The sequence below is a fragment of the Protopterus annectens genome, chromosome 9.part0, assembly GCF_019279795.1.
Source record: "Protopterus annectens isolate FY-2018-M chromosome 9.part0, PAN1.0, whole genome shotgun sequence".
Taxonomy (NCBI): Eukaryota; Metazoa; Chordata; order Ceratodontiformes; family Protopteridae; genus Protopterus; species Protopterus annectens.
In genome coordinates, this window is record NC_056743.1 from 1,219,405,474 (window position 1) to 1,219,425,425 (window position 19,952).

At 40.4% G+C, this 19,952-nt stretch overlaps 1 protein-coding gene across 1 annotated transcript in view; it reads right to left on the reverse strand.

Moving 5' to 3' along the window:
• LOC122811954 (aryl hydrocarbon receptor interacting protein) overlaps positions 1-19,952 on the reverse strand; it is a 735,611-nt gene that overhangs the window by 218,183 nt on the left and 497,476 nt on the right. The window contains exon 4 of the mRNA XM_044084150.1: positions 14,099-14,275. Within this exon, the coding sequence (XP_043940085.1) occupies positions 14,099-14,275 (177 nt within the window). The remainder of the gene's footprint in view (positions 1-14,098; positions 14,276-19,952) is intronic.

Consider the following 19,952-nt stretch of genomic DNA (forward strand, 5'->3'; position numbering starts at 1 on the left):
TTTCTTACTACCCTGGACACGTGTTGGTGGAGGGCTAGGTTACTATCTACACAAGTTCCAGCATCCCTGATTAATGAATCAACCTCTAGGGGTGCTTTACTGATGACAGTAGACCAACTTCCCAAATGTATTATAATGCATTTTTGGTATTGAGTTTTAAGCCATGGCTTTGGCACAGACTATCTGTCTGTGTTAAACCTTCCCGAAGGTTGCTCTCATCTTGAAGGGTTCAATGACTGCTCCCAGTTTGTAATCATCTGCGAGCTTGGTTATTAGGGGACCAATGGCTTTGACATCAGAGAAGTAGACTCCAAAGAGGAGTGGGCCTAGAACAATGCCCTGGGAGACTCCACTGGTAATCGGCCACTTTGTGGAGGTGGTCTCACCAGTTCTAACACTCTGCGTCCTATCAGTGAGCCAGCTAACAATCCAGTGTGTTAGAAAGGGGTTTCTACCTAGCTCCACAAGTTTGTTGACAATGCCCAAGTAGGGTATTGTATCAAATGTTTAGACAGATCTGGGTAGCCAGTATGCACAGTTTTCTCCTGATCCATAGCCTCACTGACCTTTTCAAAGTAGTCCACCAGATTCAGTAAGCATGACCTTCCTTTGACAAAGCCAAACTGGGATGGATCTAGTGCCTAGACATCTCCTATGTCCTTGATAATTTCCATGATTTGCCTTATTTGCAAAGCCATGAAAAGAATTATCAGACTAATGGGTCTGTAGTTTTCCGGATCTGTTGAAGGTCCTCCCTTACAAATGGGGATGACCATCGCAGTCCTCCATTAAAGTTGCACAAAGCCCGTTTAAAGACTATAGCTAAATAATGTCTCCAGAGGTCCTGATAAGTCATATATTAGACTGATCAGGAGGCATCATGAGATGTTACCGGGATCCACTGAAGCTGTGTTCTTGGCTTTAGCGAGCGCAGCCAGTACATGCTCTCTAGTTATAGTTGGAGGGGATAGGTTTGAGGGAATTTTTTTTAGGGTGGCTAGGGTGAGAGGGGGGAAGTTGGAACTGAATTTGTCCTTTACCAGGTTAACTATATTGTCAGTCTGGTGAATGTAGCAGCATTAACCACCACTTAAACACAGTGCTATGTGGGCAGTTGAGATTTTTGACATGGTCTAAGAAGCCAGGAAAGCAGAGTCCATACACTCTCATATAAAACAAATATAAATTTAATATGGTAAGTGCTTTCACAGTTGTTAGAACCGCTTCATTAGACATCAGATTCAATAAAACATAATTATTTATATTCAAATAGCCAATCAACATCAACAGATAATTAACTAATTAATTACAGTATAGCAAAAAGTGTTTAAAGCAATAATATCGGAGAGCTAAACACTTCATTGACTCATCCCTTATAAATTCATATTAAATACACACATAAATAAAAACACATTAAACACATGTATATAAAAATATTAAACAGTTAATGTTTAAGAGGTTTCGGTTTCAAAAAAGGTTTTAGCGAGATCCTATCATTTAACCAAGGGAGGTGATCAGATCTAAAGAGCAAAATCCATTTTTGTTCAACAGACTCTGTCTTAGTCTTAATGTCACCTCCCCTTATACTTTCTGGGACAAAAGGGACAAAGAATAACAGAGAAACGAATACTTTGGCCAAACATGTAATGTCGAATAATGAACATCTTTTTAGATTTTTTGTATTGGAAATTGTACCAGAAAGTATAAGGGGAAGTGACATTAAGACTAAGACAGAGTCTGTTAAACAGAAATGGATTTTGATCTTTAGATCTGATCACCCCCTGGGTTAAATGATATGATCTCGCTAAAACATTTTTTGAAACAGACACCTTAAACATAATATTTTTATACATATTTTATATATATATATATATATATATATATATATATATATATATATATATATATATATATATATGCCAAAAAGACCCGAGGTTGGAAGGAATACAGTCTCTCAATAGTTCAGTCAATATATTGATAACCCAGCACGAAAAATAAATAAAACAATTCCAGATGCACGAAGCAACCTTTTATTAACAAAGAGATGTGAGAGCTTTCATGGATGCTGTATCCGCTTCATCAGACATGATATCAGTAATGATTCTACCAGCACAGCGAGTGTAGTGAGACGGAAAATACAACTTGAGAAGGCAGAGGCACAAAATTTTCCAGCAGCTCCCCTGCCAATATGAACAGGCAGAAAGAGGTCCATCGAGTTGGACACAGTGAGGGGAGCAAAGAGAAAAGAACCGCCCAGCCAACAGCATCAACAGACTTTAAAAAAGTTCTGGAATCAGGATGCTTAGTTTGGAACATTTCTAAGCATGCCTTGAAACCAGAAGAAGTGCACTTAGTTAATAAAGATATGAACTTTATACCCAGTTCTAATATGGACATTAGCCAGGATATGTTAGCCGTTAGATTGTTTGTGCGGAATGTATCATTAAAACTGATGTATGATTCAGACTCTAGAGTATGTATTGATTCCTTTAAATGTAAGAGTACTTTTACACTGCATTTGCAGCCCAACTTGGATACCTTTTTAAAGGCAGTTGAAAATATGTTATACAATGATTTTAATTTCTCTAAAATAGTTAAAGAGAATAACTTGAATAAACAAGAATTGGAGGCATTTAATGGTTTAAAAAACAACATGGATATTGTTATCCACCCAGCGGATAAAGGTGGTCAGGTGGTTGTTTTGAATTCAGAATATTATATTAAAACAATGTTACAAATGCTGGCTGATGAGGCATATGAGATGATTTCATCTAATATTGTGTTTGAGTTACAAGAGAACATTTATAAGAATTTGCTGTAATGCAGGAATATGAGTGTTATGAATGATGAATTATTTTATTTTTTTCAAGTGCAACACCCGATAGTTCCCAGATTGCATGGCCTTCCAAAGGTTCATAAAGATCCTCTGGAGCCCAGTTTTAGGCCAATAGTATCTGGCTCAGGTTGGTTGACTGAACCTTTGTCTATTTATTTAGACTCTGAACTTAAAAAAGTGTTGTTTAACAATGTTTATGTACTCAAGGATACTGAACAATTTCTAAGAGATCTTTATTCATATGTTCAAGGTTTGAATAATTTAGATGATATTTTACTAGTAACCATGGATGTTGTTTCTTTATTTACTTGCATTCCCAACATTGAAGGGTTAAGATGCCATAAAAATACTATTAACTGAATCTAAGTTAATGGACTCCAGCAAGACTGAGTTTTTATGCCTCTTGTTAGAACTGGTATTGGAGAACAATATTTTCTTTTTTCAAAACACTTGTTACAGGCAGCGGAAAGGTGTTGCCATGGGCACTAGCTGTGCAAACAGCTATGCTAATCTGGTTATGGTGGCATGGGAGAACAGGTAGATACTCAAGAATCCTAATATAGTTTTCTACAGGAGATTTGTAGATGATCTCTTCTTCCTGTGGAAGGGCGCTGGTGGAATGCTTTTGACATTTTTGAACAGTTGAACAGCATGGATTCTTTTTTGAAGTTTACTCTTGACTTTTCAGCTGTTAACATTCATTTTCTGGATGTAACTATCTTTAGAAATAATGACAGTTTTCAGACCAAAGTCTACCGGAAACCATGCTATAGGCCAGCATACTTGTATAGAACTAGTATGCACAACCCTAGAATTTTTGAAAATATCATTAAGGGACAGGCCATGAGACTCTCTAGACTGTCATGTGAGGATACTTGTTTCGCGAACGAACTTCATGACCTCAGATGAGGATTAGTGGCAAGAGGTTATAGTGAGCAAGAAGTTAATAGAGTATACTCCAATGTGGGTGATTTGAGAGCCACTAGAGCAAGACCCTATTATTCAGGTAGAGAAGGGTTACCAGTTGGTACCCTGAATAGGGAGAGGCTGAGGAAGGAATCAGTTGTGCTTCCTTTTAGCAACAATACGGATATTGTTGAGAAAGCCATAGTTTCCAATTGGAATATTCTTATGGTAGATGAGAAAGTCATGAAAATAGTAGGTAACTGTCCCACCTTCATTTATATGAACATGAAGTGCCTTAAACAATCCTTATGTTATAGTGATTTGAGTTTAAATAGCACGTGCCCCCAGTACACCAGTTTTGAGGGGACCAAGAAATGTGGTAGATGTTTGCAATGTGACTCTATAGATGAATCGTGTTATTTTAAACACCCTGATACAGGATATCTATGGCAACTACGCAACAGTGGTTGCAATACTAAAAATGTGGTCTATGTGGCACACTGTGTAACATGTTTTTGCTTCTATGTAGGCAAAACTAACAGAACCCTGAGGGAACATATTAGGGATCATGCCTACTGTTATGCAAGGAAGCAAGTATATAGTGCCCTGGCTAGGCACACCTTACAGGAAGGAGCAGATCATATTTTTTTGTTTCAAGTATTACATGTTCAAGTAGAAAATGTACGTATGGGGGATATTGTCAACCAAACTGAACAGGCTGAACTCCGATGGATTTTAAGACTGGGTGCCCATAGGGGCAGAGGCCTCAATGACACTGTTTCTCTAAAGCCCCATTTAAAAGCCAGAAAGTTAAGATAACAGCACCACCTTCAGGTTTAGTTCTAAGCTTTTTAGGTTTGGCTAGCATTGTTTTAATGTTTTTATACAAGCTTGTTTTTGTATTTTTGTACTTTTATCAATGGTATTGATATTATAGGTGTTGACTTAGACATTTTTATATTTATGAAGTTATTAACACATGTACAATTAGTGTATAGTGTGTGCTTGATAGATACTGTTGAGATCAATATTTCGTTGTAGGGATTTTTATGTATAAAGATCAAGTTATTTGTTCTTTTAAGACTTAATAGGTTAATTGACTAATTATGTAGGAGTGGTTGAAACAGTATTTAATGCATTTTTATTTTGTTGTAACCATGTCTCATGAAGCGGATACAGCATCCGTGAAAGCGCTCACATCTCTTTGTTAATAAAAGGTTGCTTCGTGCATCTGGAATGGTTTTATTTATTTTTCGTGCTGGATTATCAATATATTGACTGAACTATTGAGAGACTGTATTCCTTCCAACCTTGGGTCTTTCTGGCATATCACGTTTGGGGTCTCTGGATTTCTTATACATACATATATATATATATATATATATATATATATATATATATATATATGTGTGTGTGTGTGTGTGTTTAATGTGTTTTTATTTATATGTGTATTTAATATGAATTTCTAAGGGATGAGTCAATAGTGTTTAGCTCTCAGATATCATTGGTTTAAAATTTTTTTACTATGCTGTAATTAATTAGTTAATTATCTATTAATGTTGATTAGCTATTTTGAATATAAATAGTTATGTTTTAATGAATGTGATGTCTGATGAAGCGGTTCTAACAACCGTGAAAGCGCTTACCATATTAAATTTATATTCGTTTTATATGAGAGTGTATGGACTCTGCTTTTCTGCCTACAGGAGCAACTCGTTGGTTTTGTGATATAATATATTTTTACTTCAGTGGAGTTCCGTTTACATGATCCTAGCATTTGTTCTTTCTTCCCATGGCAGGCTATCTTAACCTCAAAATTGGCTCTGTTTGACTTAATCAGCCCTCTTAATTGCCTATTTAGTTTGACGAGAGAGTTTTTATCTTTATGAGAATTACCCTTCCTGATTTTTGCCATAATTATTTTTCCTTTTGTTGTAGATATTGATCAATTTGGGATGCCATCAGGGCAGTTTGTTCCTGAAGCTAGTCCTGGGCTTTATGCAGCTATTGACATGCTTGTACAGAATTTCTGAGACCAATTCAGCATAGGCTGCTATGTTCTTACGGTTTGAAAGGGCAATGAATCTCGACAAACCATCAATTAATAAAATATAATTTACCTTGGAATAATTCCTAACCATTATTGGTTTTAATGGGATTACAGAGATGAGTTTGATTTCAAAGGAGACAGCTTTATGATCGGACCTTACCAGAGAGTACAAGAAATGGGGGGGGGGGTATACATTCTCCCATATTTGTGAGTACAATGTCCAGTATGTTGGAGCCTCTAGTGGGCATAGTCACTATTTGGTCAAGGGTGTTAGTATTTGCAAAGACCAGGAATCTCTTTGCCTGTAGATTTGAGCCCGTATAGGATTCCCAATCTACAAGAGGGGGAATTAAAGTCTCCCATAAGTAGAGTGTTAGTTTGAATAGTAAGTGTCCCCAGTATATCCAAGTATGCATTGTGAGCTTCTCTGGACATGGAGGGGACCTATAGCTGGCTGGGATATAGTACAGGCTTTACAGGCTTTTTGTCTGTGGTAACCTGCACATGGAGGAAAGTACAGTTTTGTATCTACCATAAATGTAGATGTTAGAGTGCTCATACAGCTGCAGTCATTACAGATGGGTTATCCTGCTGTCAGGCAGGTCCTCGGTCGGCCGAATTCCAAAGTCTAGGTCCGGCGTCGGTTGTCGTCGCTTCTTCCCTGATGTCAGTGCGGCAGGGGTATAAAAGAGGCAGCCGACGCCATTTTCTTCAGTTTTTCTTGCCCCAGATGTCAGGTGCCCCCAGAAAGAAGGCAAAACATAATGTTATGCAAACATGCAATGTAGATAAATCGAAAAAACAGTAGTTGCAAGCAAATACACCATAAAAGAATATCCCAAAAAGGTTGTATGATAAAGGTGTTTGTCATAAGGCCTGTCCTAAGAGGGGATGGAGGGAGGGTAACCTGGACTGCAGCTGTATGAGCACTCTAACATCTACATTTATGGTAGGTACAAAACTGTACTATGTTCATCATGCATACAGCTGCAGTCATTACAGATGGGTAGAATCCCAAAGCTAAGTAAGGGTGGTAGGTACTAAGTGGAACTAGGAGGGGCTAGTATGCCCTGCAGGACTGCTGTGGCAAAGCCCGCTCTAGATTTAGAGTATAGTGGAAGGTGGTAATGCTTGGAGAAGGTGTGCACTGAACTCCAAGTAGCTGCTTCCAAAATGTCCTTGGTAGGGACCCCCCTGAGGAAAGCTGCAGAGGTAGCTGCAGCCCTGGTGGAGTGGGATCTGATGTATACAGGCACAGATTTTCCATGAAATGAATAACAAAAGCGTATGCAGTGGGCTATCCATTTTGAAATTGTCTGTTTGGAAATTGCCTTTCCTTGAGCACCTGTAGCATAGGACAAAGAGCTGGTCAGATTTTCTGAAGGACTTTGTTCTGTCCAAGTAATAACGAAGTTGTCTGTGAATGTCCAAGGAATGTAGTAGTCTCTCTCCTTTGTCCTGTGGATTTGGATAAAAGGTAGGTAAATGAATAGTCTGATTCAAAGCTACACTGGATACAACCTTTGGCATAAAGGTAGGGTTGGTTCGTAAGGAAACTCTGTCCTGATGGAAAATGATGAATGGTTGCACAGCCATGAGGGCCTGTAGCTCCGAAGCCCTGCATGCTGAGGTAATAGCCAGAAGGAAGGCTGTTTTCCACGACAAGTATTGTAGCTCTGTTGAAGAAGCCGGCTCAAAGGGAGGCAGGGTCAGCTTTTTCAGTACGAAGTTGAGGTCCCAAGCTGGGACTGGTGGTTTCCGTGGGGGTTTTATATTTTTTGCCCCTCTGAGGAACTGCCTTAATAGAGGCTGTGAGAATAAAGGAGGATCTGTATTGTATTGTGCAGAAATGGCTGAAGCGTGGATCTTTATGGAGGAGAAGGAAAGGCCACTGTTCAACATCTCAGCTAGGTACTGTAAAATTTGAGGTATATTTATTACCCAGGGATTCTGGCCCTTTTCTTTATTCCAGGAACAAAATCGTTTCCATTTGGCGGAGTAGGTTTTTCTAGTAGAGGGTCTTCTGGCCTTCAAGATGACATCCTGCACTTCCTTGGAGAGGAGGGTCTGTTGGGAAATTAAGGTATTCTCCATGCAGCTAGATTTAAGGTTTTGAGCTGGCTGTGAAGGGTTTTGTAGTTGTGCTGGGACAACAGAAGAGGAACAAGAGGTAGGATCCATGGTGGTGAGTGTGACAGGCTCTTTAGGAGAGTGCTGTTGTGGCCAGTCTGGAGCAATGAGAATCATTTGTGGCCTCTCTGCTCTGGCTTTTAATAGAACTTTGGTCAGTAGAGGAAGAGGCGGGAAGGCATAGACTGTCAATGTTGTCCAATTGAAGGAGAGTGCGTCTACTTTCCAGGCCTGCGGATGATAGGTCCTTGAACAGAATTTTTTCAACTGGTAATTTCTGTGGGTAGCAAAAAGATCTATGTCTGGCTGTCCCCATGCCTGAGTTATCTTTGAGAAGACTTCAGGATGCAACTTCCATTCGTGTGGGTCTCATGTTTCTGCTTAAGTTGTCTGCCAGTGTGTTTTCCTTCCCTGGCAGGAATTGTGCCTGTAGTTGAATTTGTAATTCCAGAGCTGAGTTCGACAGAGTCATGGCTTGTCTGCACAGGGGGTATGAATGAGTTCCCCCCTGTTTGTTTATGTACCACATGACTGTGGTGTTTTCTGTCCTTATCAATAGCTGGCCTGGTAGCAGTAGGTCCTTGAAGGTCATAAGGGCATTTTGCACGGCTAGCATCTCCTTTTGGTTGATGTGTAGGTGCTTCTCTTTTTGGGACCATCTTCCCTGAATGCACTGATCTGCCATGTGTGCTCCCCAGGCGTAGTCTGAGGCGTCCATTATGATGATTTGAGTTGCTTGAGGTAAACAGAAAGGGAGACCTGTGTTCCTTTGGCATGCTTGAGCCCACCACAAAAATTCCTTTCGAAGGCATGGAATGAGTGGTATAATTGTTTCCAAGCTGTGGCTGTGTTGAGACCATAAGTTTTTTAGATACCATTGCAGTTTCCTCATATGCAGCTTTGCACATGGTATCAGTAGGATGCAAGATGCCATGAATCCCAGAGCCTGCTGGACTTTCCTTGCAGTTAGTCTGGTTAAAGTTGCCATTTTGTTGAAGTATTGAGACAGTTGCCCTTGTTTGTCTGGCGTGAGGTAGGCCATCTGGGTTGGTTGCATTTAAGCTGGCACCCAAGAAAATTATCTGCTGAGAAGGTATTAGTTTTGATTTCTTTTTGTTCACTGTGTATCCCAGGTAGTTTAACAGTTTTATTACAAACGCCAGATGTTGCAATAGAATGTCTTTGCTGTCCGCTTGGATCAGGCAGTCATCCAGATATGGGTAGATTTGTATTCCTTGGTGTCTGCAGAAGGCAATTACTGATGCCAGGCATTTCATAAACACTCTGGGCGCAGTAGATAAGCCAAAGGGCAATGCAGATAATTGGTAATGGGTTGAACCTGCAAGAAATCTGAGGTATCTTCTGCAATCTTGTCTGATAGGGACATGCAGGTATGCCTCCTTGAGGTCCAACGTTACCAGCCAAGACTCCTTGCCCAGTATGGGAAGAAGCTGCTGTAATGTGAGCATCTTGAATTTTGGTACCTGTAGATATGTGTTTAGGATGGATAGGTCTAAGATGGGTCTACAATCTTTGTCCTTCCTTGGTACCAGAAATAGTCTGGAATAAAAACCTTGACCTTGTTCTTTTGCAGGCACTTCTTGAATTGCTTTCATATCCATGAGAGCGGAAATTTGTCTTTGTGCCTCTGCCCATTGATTTTGTGGCAGGTTTGGCAAGCCTCTCATTTTTGGAAGGGTGTGAAAGTGGAACCTGTAGCCTCTGTCTATAATGTCCAGAATCCATTTGTCTTTTGTAACAATGTGCCAGTTTTTTTGAAAATAATGCTAGTTTTCCGCCCAAAGGTGCTGCCATTATAGCTTTGTTTGGCAAGCATAGGGGAAAGTCATTGTGTCTGTTTTCTAAATGACTGTGGCCTATCTTCTCCACCTCTTGGGGTTGGAGCTTGCCACTGTCTAGCTCTGGATCCTTGAGGTTGTCCTCTACCCCTTGGGCGTCTGTATCTGCCCCTTTGAGGTCTGTCCGTGGCTGGAAAGGACCAATTTTTTGAAGGCCAGTTGCTGCTGAAGCGTGGAGGTTGCACCTGCAAACAATCTTTAACTGTTTGCATAGATTTCGCTTTTTCCTCCATTTTCTTTAGTACCTCCTCAGCTTTAACACCGAACAATACATCTTTTTGAAGTGGTGCATCTAATAACTTTGCTTTGACATGATCTGGTAAGGTTTGCTCTTTCAGCCAAGCATGTCTACGTATGACAGACCCTGTGACAGCAGCTCTACATGAGGCCTCTAAAGCATCAAAACCACACTGCAAGGTATGTTTACCCACTTGCTCTGCTCCATGCAACAAATCCTGCAACTCTTTCAAATCTGGTTGTTCTGTTTGTGTCATTTTGCTTTTCAGCTGGGATAACAAAAACTGTTGGTACTTTAACATATGAAACTGACAGTTTAATGCCCTCATGGTTAAAGTGGCTGATGTATACACCTTTTTTCCCCACCTTTCTAATGCTCTGGAATCTCTCTCTGAAGGTAAAGGGTTTTTAGCAGTAGAGGCCTTTATCCCCTTGGGACCCTGTGAAATTGTTTCAGGGTCAGCAGTATGGCTTTTATAAAGGAACTGGTGAGAATCAGGAACCCGGTAATACCTGTCTGGTTTAACAGGGGCTGGAGGTAAAGAATCTGGATTAAGACTGGCTTCTGCGCACACATCATCCAAAATATCTAAAACAGGAGGGATAGCCAGGGGCCTATGCTGGGGGAGCAGTAGAAATTCCCTGAGCCTTTTCTTGGAATCTGAGTACTCTTGGCCTTCCCAGTGGAAGTGTTCCCTCAATGTATGCAGGGTTTCCCCAAAAGAGTAGTCCTCGGGGGGGGGGGGGAGACTGAGGGAATAGACTCCTCAGCATCAGAGTCTTCAAAAGGGGAATAGGCATAATCCTGGTCCTCAGAATGGTCTGAGGTAATAGAAGCCTGGTCTGAGGAAGGGTAGTCTTCCTCCAATCTGGGTCTTTTGTCAGAGGGGGGTTGAGAACCCCTGATGAGAGTTATCAAATCCTCAGCCATTTTAATCATCTGTTTTTTAGGCATGGGGCCTTGAGAGGAGGTCTGAGGGCCTTGTTTTTTAGTTTTGATGGTAGCTTTAGATTTAGTGAAGGCTTTTATAAAGAAGGTGGAAGGCCTGAAAACGCCTTCAGAAATGGCAGGCCTCACTAAATTTTCAGTTTCCCCGCCAAGAGTGGAGTCGGTATCTGCAGTGGGAACTGAGACCGAGGAGCCTGTGACCTCGGGTACTGAAGACACCGGTAAAATAGTTTCATCGGTAGTCAGGCGCCTCGCTGAGAACCGGAGAACCGGTAGTCGGCCTAAGCGAGGTCTCAGTACTCGGTGCGGGCCTCGGATGGCGGTCCTTGTCTTTGCGTCTTTTTCCTAAAACTGATGTCGGTGTATCCGACGACATGATATAATTAAATGTTTTGCCAAAATAATGAAGGGCGAACTACGCCCGGCGCTTAATAGTGCGCTTGTTGAACCTAGCACAAAAACGGCAGGCCGAGACGTCGTGGTCTGGCCCTAGGCAAGGTATACAGAAAGAGTGAAAATCCTTATGCGGTAACTTGCTTCCCACAAGAAATGCAATTATTAACTTTGTCTGACATCGGACTGAGGCAAGAAAAGTTTCCCCAACGGGGTACTTAGCTTTAAAGAAGACTTCGGCTGAAATACTGTTTGTAAATCTCAGGAGCTGGCCGACTGGCACTTGCGAACTGCTTCTGCTTCGGGCACCGCATGGCAAGAAAGACTGAAGAAAATGGCGTCGGCTGCCTCTTTTATACCCCTGCTGCACTGACGTCAGGGAAGAAGCGACGACAACCGACGCTGGACCTAGACTTTGGAATTCCGCCGACCGAGGACCTGCCTGACGGCAGGATAACCCATCTGTAATGACTGCAGCTGTATGCACGATGAACATCTACAGCATATCATCCTGCTTGACCACTCTAGAAATATGCTTGTTACTGATGTATACTGAGACACCTCCACCTTTAGCCCTTGTCTGTGCAGCTACTGGTCTCAAAGTGTGGGGGCATTGAAACCTTGCACTGTTGGGGTACTCTCTGCTGCTTTAAACCATGTCTTGGTAACTGCACAGATGTCTATATTCGAGTGTGAGGAGGGCTTGGAGGGAGTGAAGTTTTTATTTAGGCTCCTAGCATTTAGTAGTAACATACTTAGGTCCTGTTAGTTTTATCAATTTGGCATTGCTTAAAAAAGCCACTATGGGGGTGGATAAAGTTTTAGCCAGTATTCGAAAGCCTAGAGAGGAAAGGTGCAGACTATCCTTGGCAAAGCAATGTGGTCAGTTATCCAATATTTGTCAGCTTGGGAGGACATGGTTCTCCTTAGAATGACTCTTTCTAATAAACCTTCATGCTTTCAAGGTGCTGGCTTTTTTGTTCATGTATACTGAAGTTTGTCTGGCCAGTGCACCTACCGTACTTGCTAGCCTGTCTCTCCTTGTCTCCTTAGAATGACATCAGAAAGCCATTTGCTGAAATTGATTATTTTTTTGCTTATATTGTGGCATCATCCTCAGTGATGGTAACATACTGCTCAATGCTAGACTCATACCAGCCTGAGACACACAGTTGGAAAGCTCCATAATGTCTCTTTTCATATAGTCCAGGGAGGTACATCTCCGGTCATCTATACCTACATAGACTATGATTGAATCATACTGGTACCTGTGGTATAATGACATGAATGCACATGTGATTTGAAAGATCTTGGCTCCAGATAAGCAACTAATCATTATCTTCTTCTTCAGCCTGGTTAGAGAGGCATTAGTATATCTTACAATAGAGTCCCCTATGATGAGAGTCATGGGAAGTGTGTTTGCTTGCCTTAGGGACTTAGTGTTTGGGGCTCCACTGAGATTGACAGTATGTGTGGTGTTAGGTGCTGGTTTTTTTGAGTGCCTTTGGGCGTGCTGAGGCATAGCTTGACAACAGGTGGTCTAGGCAACATTTGTATTTGTCTGGGATGGACCTTTGCAAGACAAATGTCAGTGCTACCATTCTAAACGGTCACACATTTAGAGTTCATCTCATAACTAGTGATCCTGACAGCTAACTGTGCAATGCCTGCAAATGATGATATGGCATGTAAAGGAGGCTGGGGTTTGTCCTCTTTGACCTTCCTTGATGGCATGTGCCTCATACACATTTCCAGTTTACTACACTGATTCCACTGGAAAACTGGTTAATGTTTTTTCTCAGTCTTGCCTTGCTTTGCTTGTGACTCCAACCTTTACCCTCACAGCTCTAGCCAATCTTAACACTACCTTCCCCATAAAATCTACCCATGGTTTATCCGTTTTCTCCCTTCATCTGTCCAGCTCTACTGCATCATTAGTGCTGCTGGGTGAAAAGCTTGCTCTTCTTTCTCTCTAACTAAAAATACTATTCCATAACTTCACTACTCAAATCTAAAGTCTGATACATCATACTGTGCTGCACATTAATGCAACTACATTACTGACACTGCTGATACTCTACAGTTTGCAAAACTGTTAATTTTAACAGATCTAACTCTTATTCCCCTCTCTCCAGAGCACTTCCAGAAACCAGATGTGTAAAAGGAATAGGCTTATCCTATTTAGCTTTCTAAAAATCTGACAGGAGTAAAGTACTGCTCTGCTTATACACGTAATTACAATCTGCAAACTGTGAAAAAAATGTGGCATTCTGGGCCCAGCCTCCTCCTGTCTCAGCTGGTGGAAAGTACTGGATAAAAAATACACAGTATCCTGAACATCCTATCTTAAAAGATCATTTTTAGGAACTACATATACACACAGTGGTGCTTTACCTTGAATAGGAACCCTTATAACAAGGACAGAACTGGGCATTGAAGGAATGTAAACCACCCCATCAAGAGCTGCAGCCTAAAATTAATTTGCCACAGCATGCACTAGTGGTCCTTGATAAAGCAATCATGGCGTCTGGGCAATACATCATTTTCAAAATACACTACAACAAAGTATAACTTACAGAATAAAGGTAAAATTCCAAGATGCCTGTAATTGGAGCTATGACATGGATACAAATGTCAAGAAAAAAAAGAAATACAAACTGCATGTATTGGGGGGTTGCTACTAAAATGGACACCACACACTCATCAGAACATGACAGATGTAAAAAAAAACATCTCACCTTCAACTGCAAATTCTTCAGACAGGCAATGGCATCATAGTACTTGGTAGATGCCTCAGCAATCTTTCCTTGCTTGTATAGCTGGTTCCCCTCTTCATGAATAAATGGCACTGCCTCTAGCTTCTGTTCATCAGTCATAGCCCATGGGTCTTGTCGATAAGTGCCAGGTTCTTGTACCTGAATACATACATATATAAATCAGTACAACTTTTTATGCAAAGACACTAGAGTAACCTAGAGAAAATATGAAAATGCAATTATTCTAACACGAAAAGACAAATAGTGTATCAAGCTGTCTAGAAATTGCAGTTTTCTAAAGTATGACCATCTCCCCTACTTTTCCCGCTGCCATGAATTTTTCAGTTGTGCCCTATAGTCTCCCTTCCAGCAAGTTATCCAGCCATCTACAAGACTTCACGAAGTAGTATTTCTTCTTGAACCTTGACTTGGCTGCCAATCGTGAATCCTCATCTTTTATTTTTCCCTTTTTTTAAAGAAACATCTTTATTAAATTATCACTTACGACATAGGCAACCATATATTTACATAAATAAAAACAAATCGCATTAACAATCCCAGCTGCAAGCATTTTACATTAAAAGTCCTAGTAACACAATTCTAATTGCAAACATTATACATCACTTATAATCTACCCAGTCATCGTCAGCCATACATTACATAGCTCTTTCAAGTCCTGTCTTCATTTAAACCTCAGTCCTCCTCTTTATGTACTGTTCCCACAATTCCCATTTTTTTCTATGTAATTTGCTCCTACCCTTTTCTAAGGTTATTTACATTATAGATGGAACTGTAACAATTCTGATTGGTGTTTTATGATCTCTGGTAATCCAATGAGAGTGTAAGGACTGGGTTTACCTTTCAGACGTATTAGAATAAAGGGTTCAGCCCACTCTTACACACCTACACACGGTGGCTGACTACTGGCCCTAGCCACTCCCATTTACTATACAATAAAAACAGTGACTTAACCCTGTAATCTTCTCTAACACTAAGTAGCGCTTGGATGCAATAATAAAGGACTGTGAAATGAACGTCTCTCTACCGGTTATTTGGAGTTTCTACTATATATTTCTTGGGGATTTGACAGGATGCTGGCTGACTGATAAGACAGAGAGATACCTCACTCTGGTGCATTTCCTACCTCTACTGAGCATTTTTTGTTGGGTACATTGGTCCTGTTTATTTTACTGGTACTAAAATACCAACTCAAGTCTAAAAGGACTAGAACCTTTTCTTGATACAAGTCTAATTTCCCCTCTACGAGTACACCCTAGCATTTTGTGCTGTTCCTTCGGACCTATGTTAGGCTGAGGACTACACTCGCAGGTCAAGACCACCTCCATTTGATTGAGTTAATTGCTTTTTTGGCAGTCACCATGATTAGTCTCAGCAAGGCCTTACCATGTCTAGGCAATTCTGATTCTGTATCACAGCTCAGAAAAATAATTTCCATAGTTATATCAATTTGCTCACCCAGCATATCTGACGTAGTAGTCTACAGGGAATCTTTAAGGTCAACCAACTCATTACACTCCCATTATATCCCCAATTACCTCTTTCTTTCTCATCACACCTCCAACATTTGCAGTCTACCTGAGGAACGTAGGGGTACAAAAATATCTATGTAAACATTTCCAAGCAAAAATCCTAAATCTTCTAGATTTTGTTACATATTTGGGAGACATACATATAACCCCCCCCCCCCCCACACTGATTCTTTGTGAATTGCTTATCCAAGTTCTCTTCCCAATCCTTTCTAATCTCCCCTGATTGATTTTTACAATAGTCATGCAATATTTTATATGCTCTACTAATTATTCATTTTTTAACGATAGCTTCTGCGCTAGATTCTACTAAAAACTCTACCAATGCCGATCTTTCAATTAGGACCCGCCTATCTTTTTCTCTTTGTCTATACTTTGATATCAATCCTTGATAGGGAAAGCAATCTCTAATCTGCAGTCCTATTCTATTAACTTTCCCTCTCCAGTTATTTGCTTCCAATATCTTGGTTCCTTTGCCAATTTTCTCCAATAAATTCCAGCCCTCTCTTGCCTATTGTCTGCATCTCTAACTGCAGTCATCCCTATTGGCAGAATCTCCTTTCTCCATTCCTGTGTTGGCTTAGTTCTTTTTCCCCCAAACATCTTTATTACATTTGCACATATGACAAAGGCAATCTTACATTTACATAAATGAAAAACATACAAAATCATATCACTTTAGTTGCAAACAGTTTACATCGCAGACACCATTTCTGCTACTTTATAAATATAATATTCTATGTGATTACTGTTAATCTCAAAGATCTGCATACAAGATCCCAGTCTCTCCTTGTTTCTTGAGCTTCCCCGCCTTGTTTCATTGTCATCCCTTTCCACTTTCAGTTATTGTTTTCTGCTTGTGCTCTCTCTCTCTTGAATATATGTATATGTATATATATATATATATATATATATATATATATATATATGTATATCTTTATATAATATAGAGAAAGACAGAGAGAGGGGGGAGGGAGAGGAGTCTTAACTGTGTTGCTCTGAAATAGCCCTTGAAATCAGGTAATCCCAACCTGCTCTGCTGCTTTGTTCTATTGAAGAATCAACTTATCCCACTTGACTCCTGCCGTCTTCCCCTCCCAGATAAAATCCTTCAGCTCTTTACTGCACGCTATCCACTATTTCTATGGTTGATACAAATATGCCTGCCCTGTGCATAAGACTAAAGGGACTAAAAACATTTTAACTGCTTGTACCTTACCTACCCATATCCATGTAACAGCTTCCATTTTCTCAGTTTTTGTACGATCTTTTGTTTAGTCTCTTCCCATATCTTCAACTGCCACAATGGACTGATTTTTAACTCATACTCCTAAATACTTCATTGTATCATGTCCCCATAAATATGGATATTGCTGAACCAATTCATGTGGGGGTACACAATTTATCACTATTACATTTGTTTTTGCTTCATTAATTTTATATTCCTTAAAGATCTGAAACTGTCTCAAAATGTTCCACAATCCCGCAATGTCCCTTTCTGGTTTTGTCAGATATAAAATAACATCATCAGCAAATAGAGCCAGCTTTTCTTAACTACAATACCAATTATATCCTTGAATTTCCGTGTCCCTTATTTGCTTTTCCAGTGGTTCTAAATATAATGCAAATAACAAAGGGGAAAGAGGATACCCCTGCCTGGTTCCTCTGCTCAAGCAGAAATTATTAGAGAGGACCATACCCACTTTAATTTTCACCTCTGATCCTTCACATATCCTCCTAATCAACCTTATAATTTTATCAGGAAATGAAAATGTTTCCATTGCCCTGCTCAAAGTCCCAGCTTACTCTGTCATACGTTTTCTCTGCATCCAGACCCACTAACAGTGGTATTTTCTTACATTCTGCTTCTCTCTGGATCATCAGTGTTCATTTAATGTTGGCCTCCCCTCCAAAAAACCACACACTGATCCATAGCTATTAATTTTGACATCACGTCTGCTATTATTTTAGCAACTACAGACAAAACACTTTATAATAATTGTTTAGTATTGAAATGGGCCTGTATGAAGCTGGATCTGGCAGATCCTTACCCTATTCAGGTATCACAGCTACCACTGCTTTTTTCCAGGATGTTGGTGCTTCTCCTCCTCTTAAAATACTGTTAAACAAAGCCTTCCAGATCTTTATTGTTTTTCCCCTCCTACCTTCCAGAATTCCACAGGAATATATCTATTCCTGGGGACTTTCCTGTAGATTGGTTATACATCATCATTTTTATCTCATCACCTCCAATCTGAACTGTTAATACAGCCTTTTCTACCTCTAACCTTGGTATATTTATTTCTTCCATAAACATTTCCATTTGTGCTTTGACTTTCATAAAATTTCCACACATTTCTAATACTTTTACAGAATCTCTTATTTTCATTATATTTGAGGTGCAGCCCTTCTTTTTTCTCTTAAAAAATCTTATATATCTGTACTACATCTCACCTTTCAATCCTTTCATTCAGAAAGGATAAAATAACCTTCTCTTTCTCAATAGGCACACTACCATCCACAGCACTTCTGCCATCACTGCTTCCTTCTCCCCAAATGGCTTTTACAACTGCACCAAATACTGGCCAGACCAAGATGAGGCACACCAACCTTATTCCTTGAAACCACCCCCTAGGTACACAACCCAGGATCCTATTGGTTTTGTTCTCTGCCCATTCACACTGTTCCTACCTGCCAAACCTACACTCCAAGTTCCGCTTAAGATATTCTAGCCTGTTACTACTCCTAAAATGCATCGCCTTGCATTTGTTGGTACAAACTCTGGACTGCCACCGAGATGCCCACACAAGATCCCTTATGAGGCTCGTCTCCTATCCATCACAAGTCTATCTGCAATTATTGTCTCAATCTTACAGTCTGAAAATGTTTTCTACTCTCCAGGACATCTCACAGAAAACATGTTTAAGATGACTGGGGCCAGCACTGACCCCTGAGGTATCCCATCAGTTTTTCCTTTTCCTGCAAGTTTCCCCTCATCATTATTCATGTTTTTTTGCCTATCAACCACTTATTCAAAAAAAAATCTATAATTACAGGGTACAATCCTACGCCCACAATTTTACAATCAATGATCTGTGGGGCACTGTTTTAAAGACATTACTGAAATCCAAGTAGACCATATCAACAAGTTCCCCTCCACCCATCACCACCATCATCATCATGCCAGGTTAGTCCAACATGTGGCAGGTCAAAACCTTTCCAAGCTACTAATCTTGGACATTATCTTGTTAGGAATAAAGGCCAGACTGCCTAGCTCAAAGTTCAGCAGCAACCTTCTAGACCATCTCCTGTGCAGTGGTACTCTGGCAATCTTCTCATCCTTTAAAACTTGGAATGAAGAGCTGACATGAAGGTTACGATATCATACTATTCAGTGATACACCACTACTACACATCATACACACCAAGTGCCATAAATGCACAATAAATCGCAAACTATAACAAGTTGTATTGATACCAAAATGTCCAAATCTGTGCTTGCAGCCAACTGATACTTCTGGAAGGAAAATGGTTAACACCTGGCAGTTTTTAAATTTATTTCAACTTTATCATCCAGCTTACAGGATAAACTATTCACCATTAAAGAGATTTAAAACTTTAATGAAACTGAAGCACACTAAATACAATGATACCTTACTTTTTCATTCCATTCATTCTTTACAAAAATACTACATCCATGCAACACTTGCAGAAGTATGTAAACAGTCAAAGACCACATTAGCAGCGAAAAGTACAGTTGTGTACACTTACCATAAATGTAGATGTTCAAGTGTATTCACCGTTGCAGTCATCACATTTGGGTTATCCCTGCCAGGGTAGCCCTCAGTCGGCCCGAATACCAGAGGCTTAGTGTTTCTGGGTCTGTTGCTGTCGCTCCAGGACTGATGTCAGGATAAAATCAGGCAGCCGACACCATTACAACAGTTTTTCTTGCCCTGTCAGGAGCCCTGAATAGGGAGCTAGGTTATGGTGGAAGAACACCACCAGTAGAAAGTAAATACAAAAATTTCCTTGTAAGGAGAGAGACAGAGAGAGAGAGAGAGACAAGACAAGGAGGATGGAGGGAGGGAAACCAGGACTGCAACAGTGAATACACTCGAACATCTACATTTATGGTAAGTGTACACAACTGCACTATGTTCTTTGTGTTTCACTGTTGCAGTCATCACATTTGGGTTGATTCCCAAAGCTGAAGAAAATGGTGGAGGCAGTCAAGAAGACTGGGGGCTGGCTAGGATGCCCTGCAAGACTGCGGTGGCAAAGCCTGC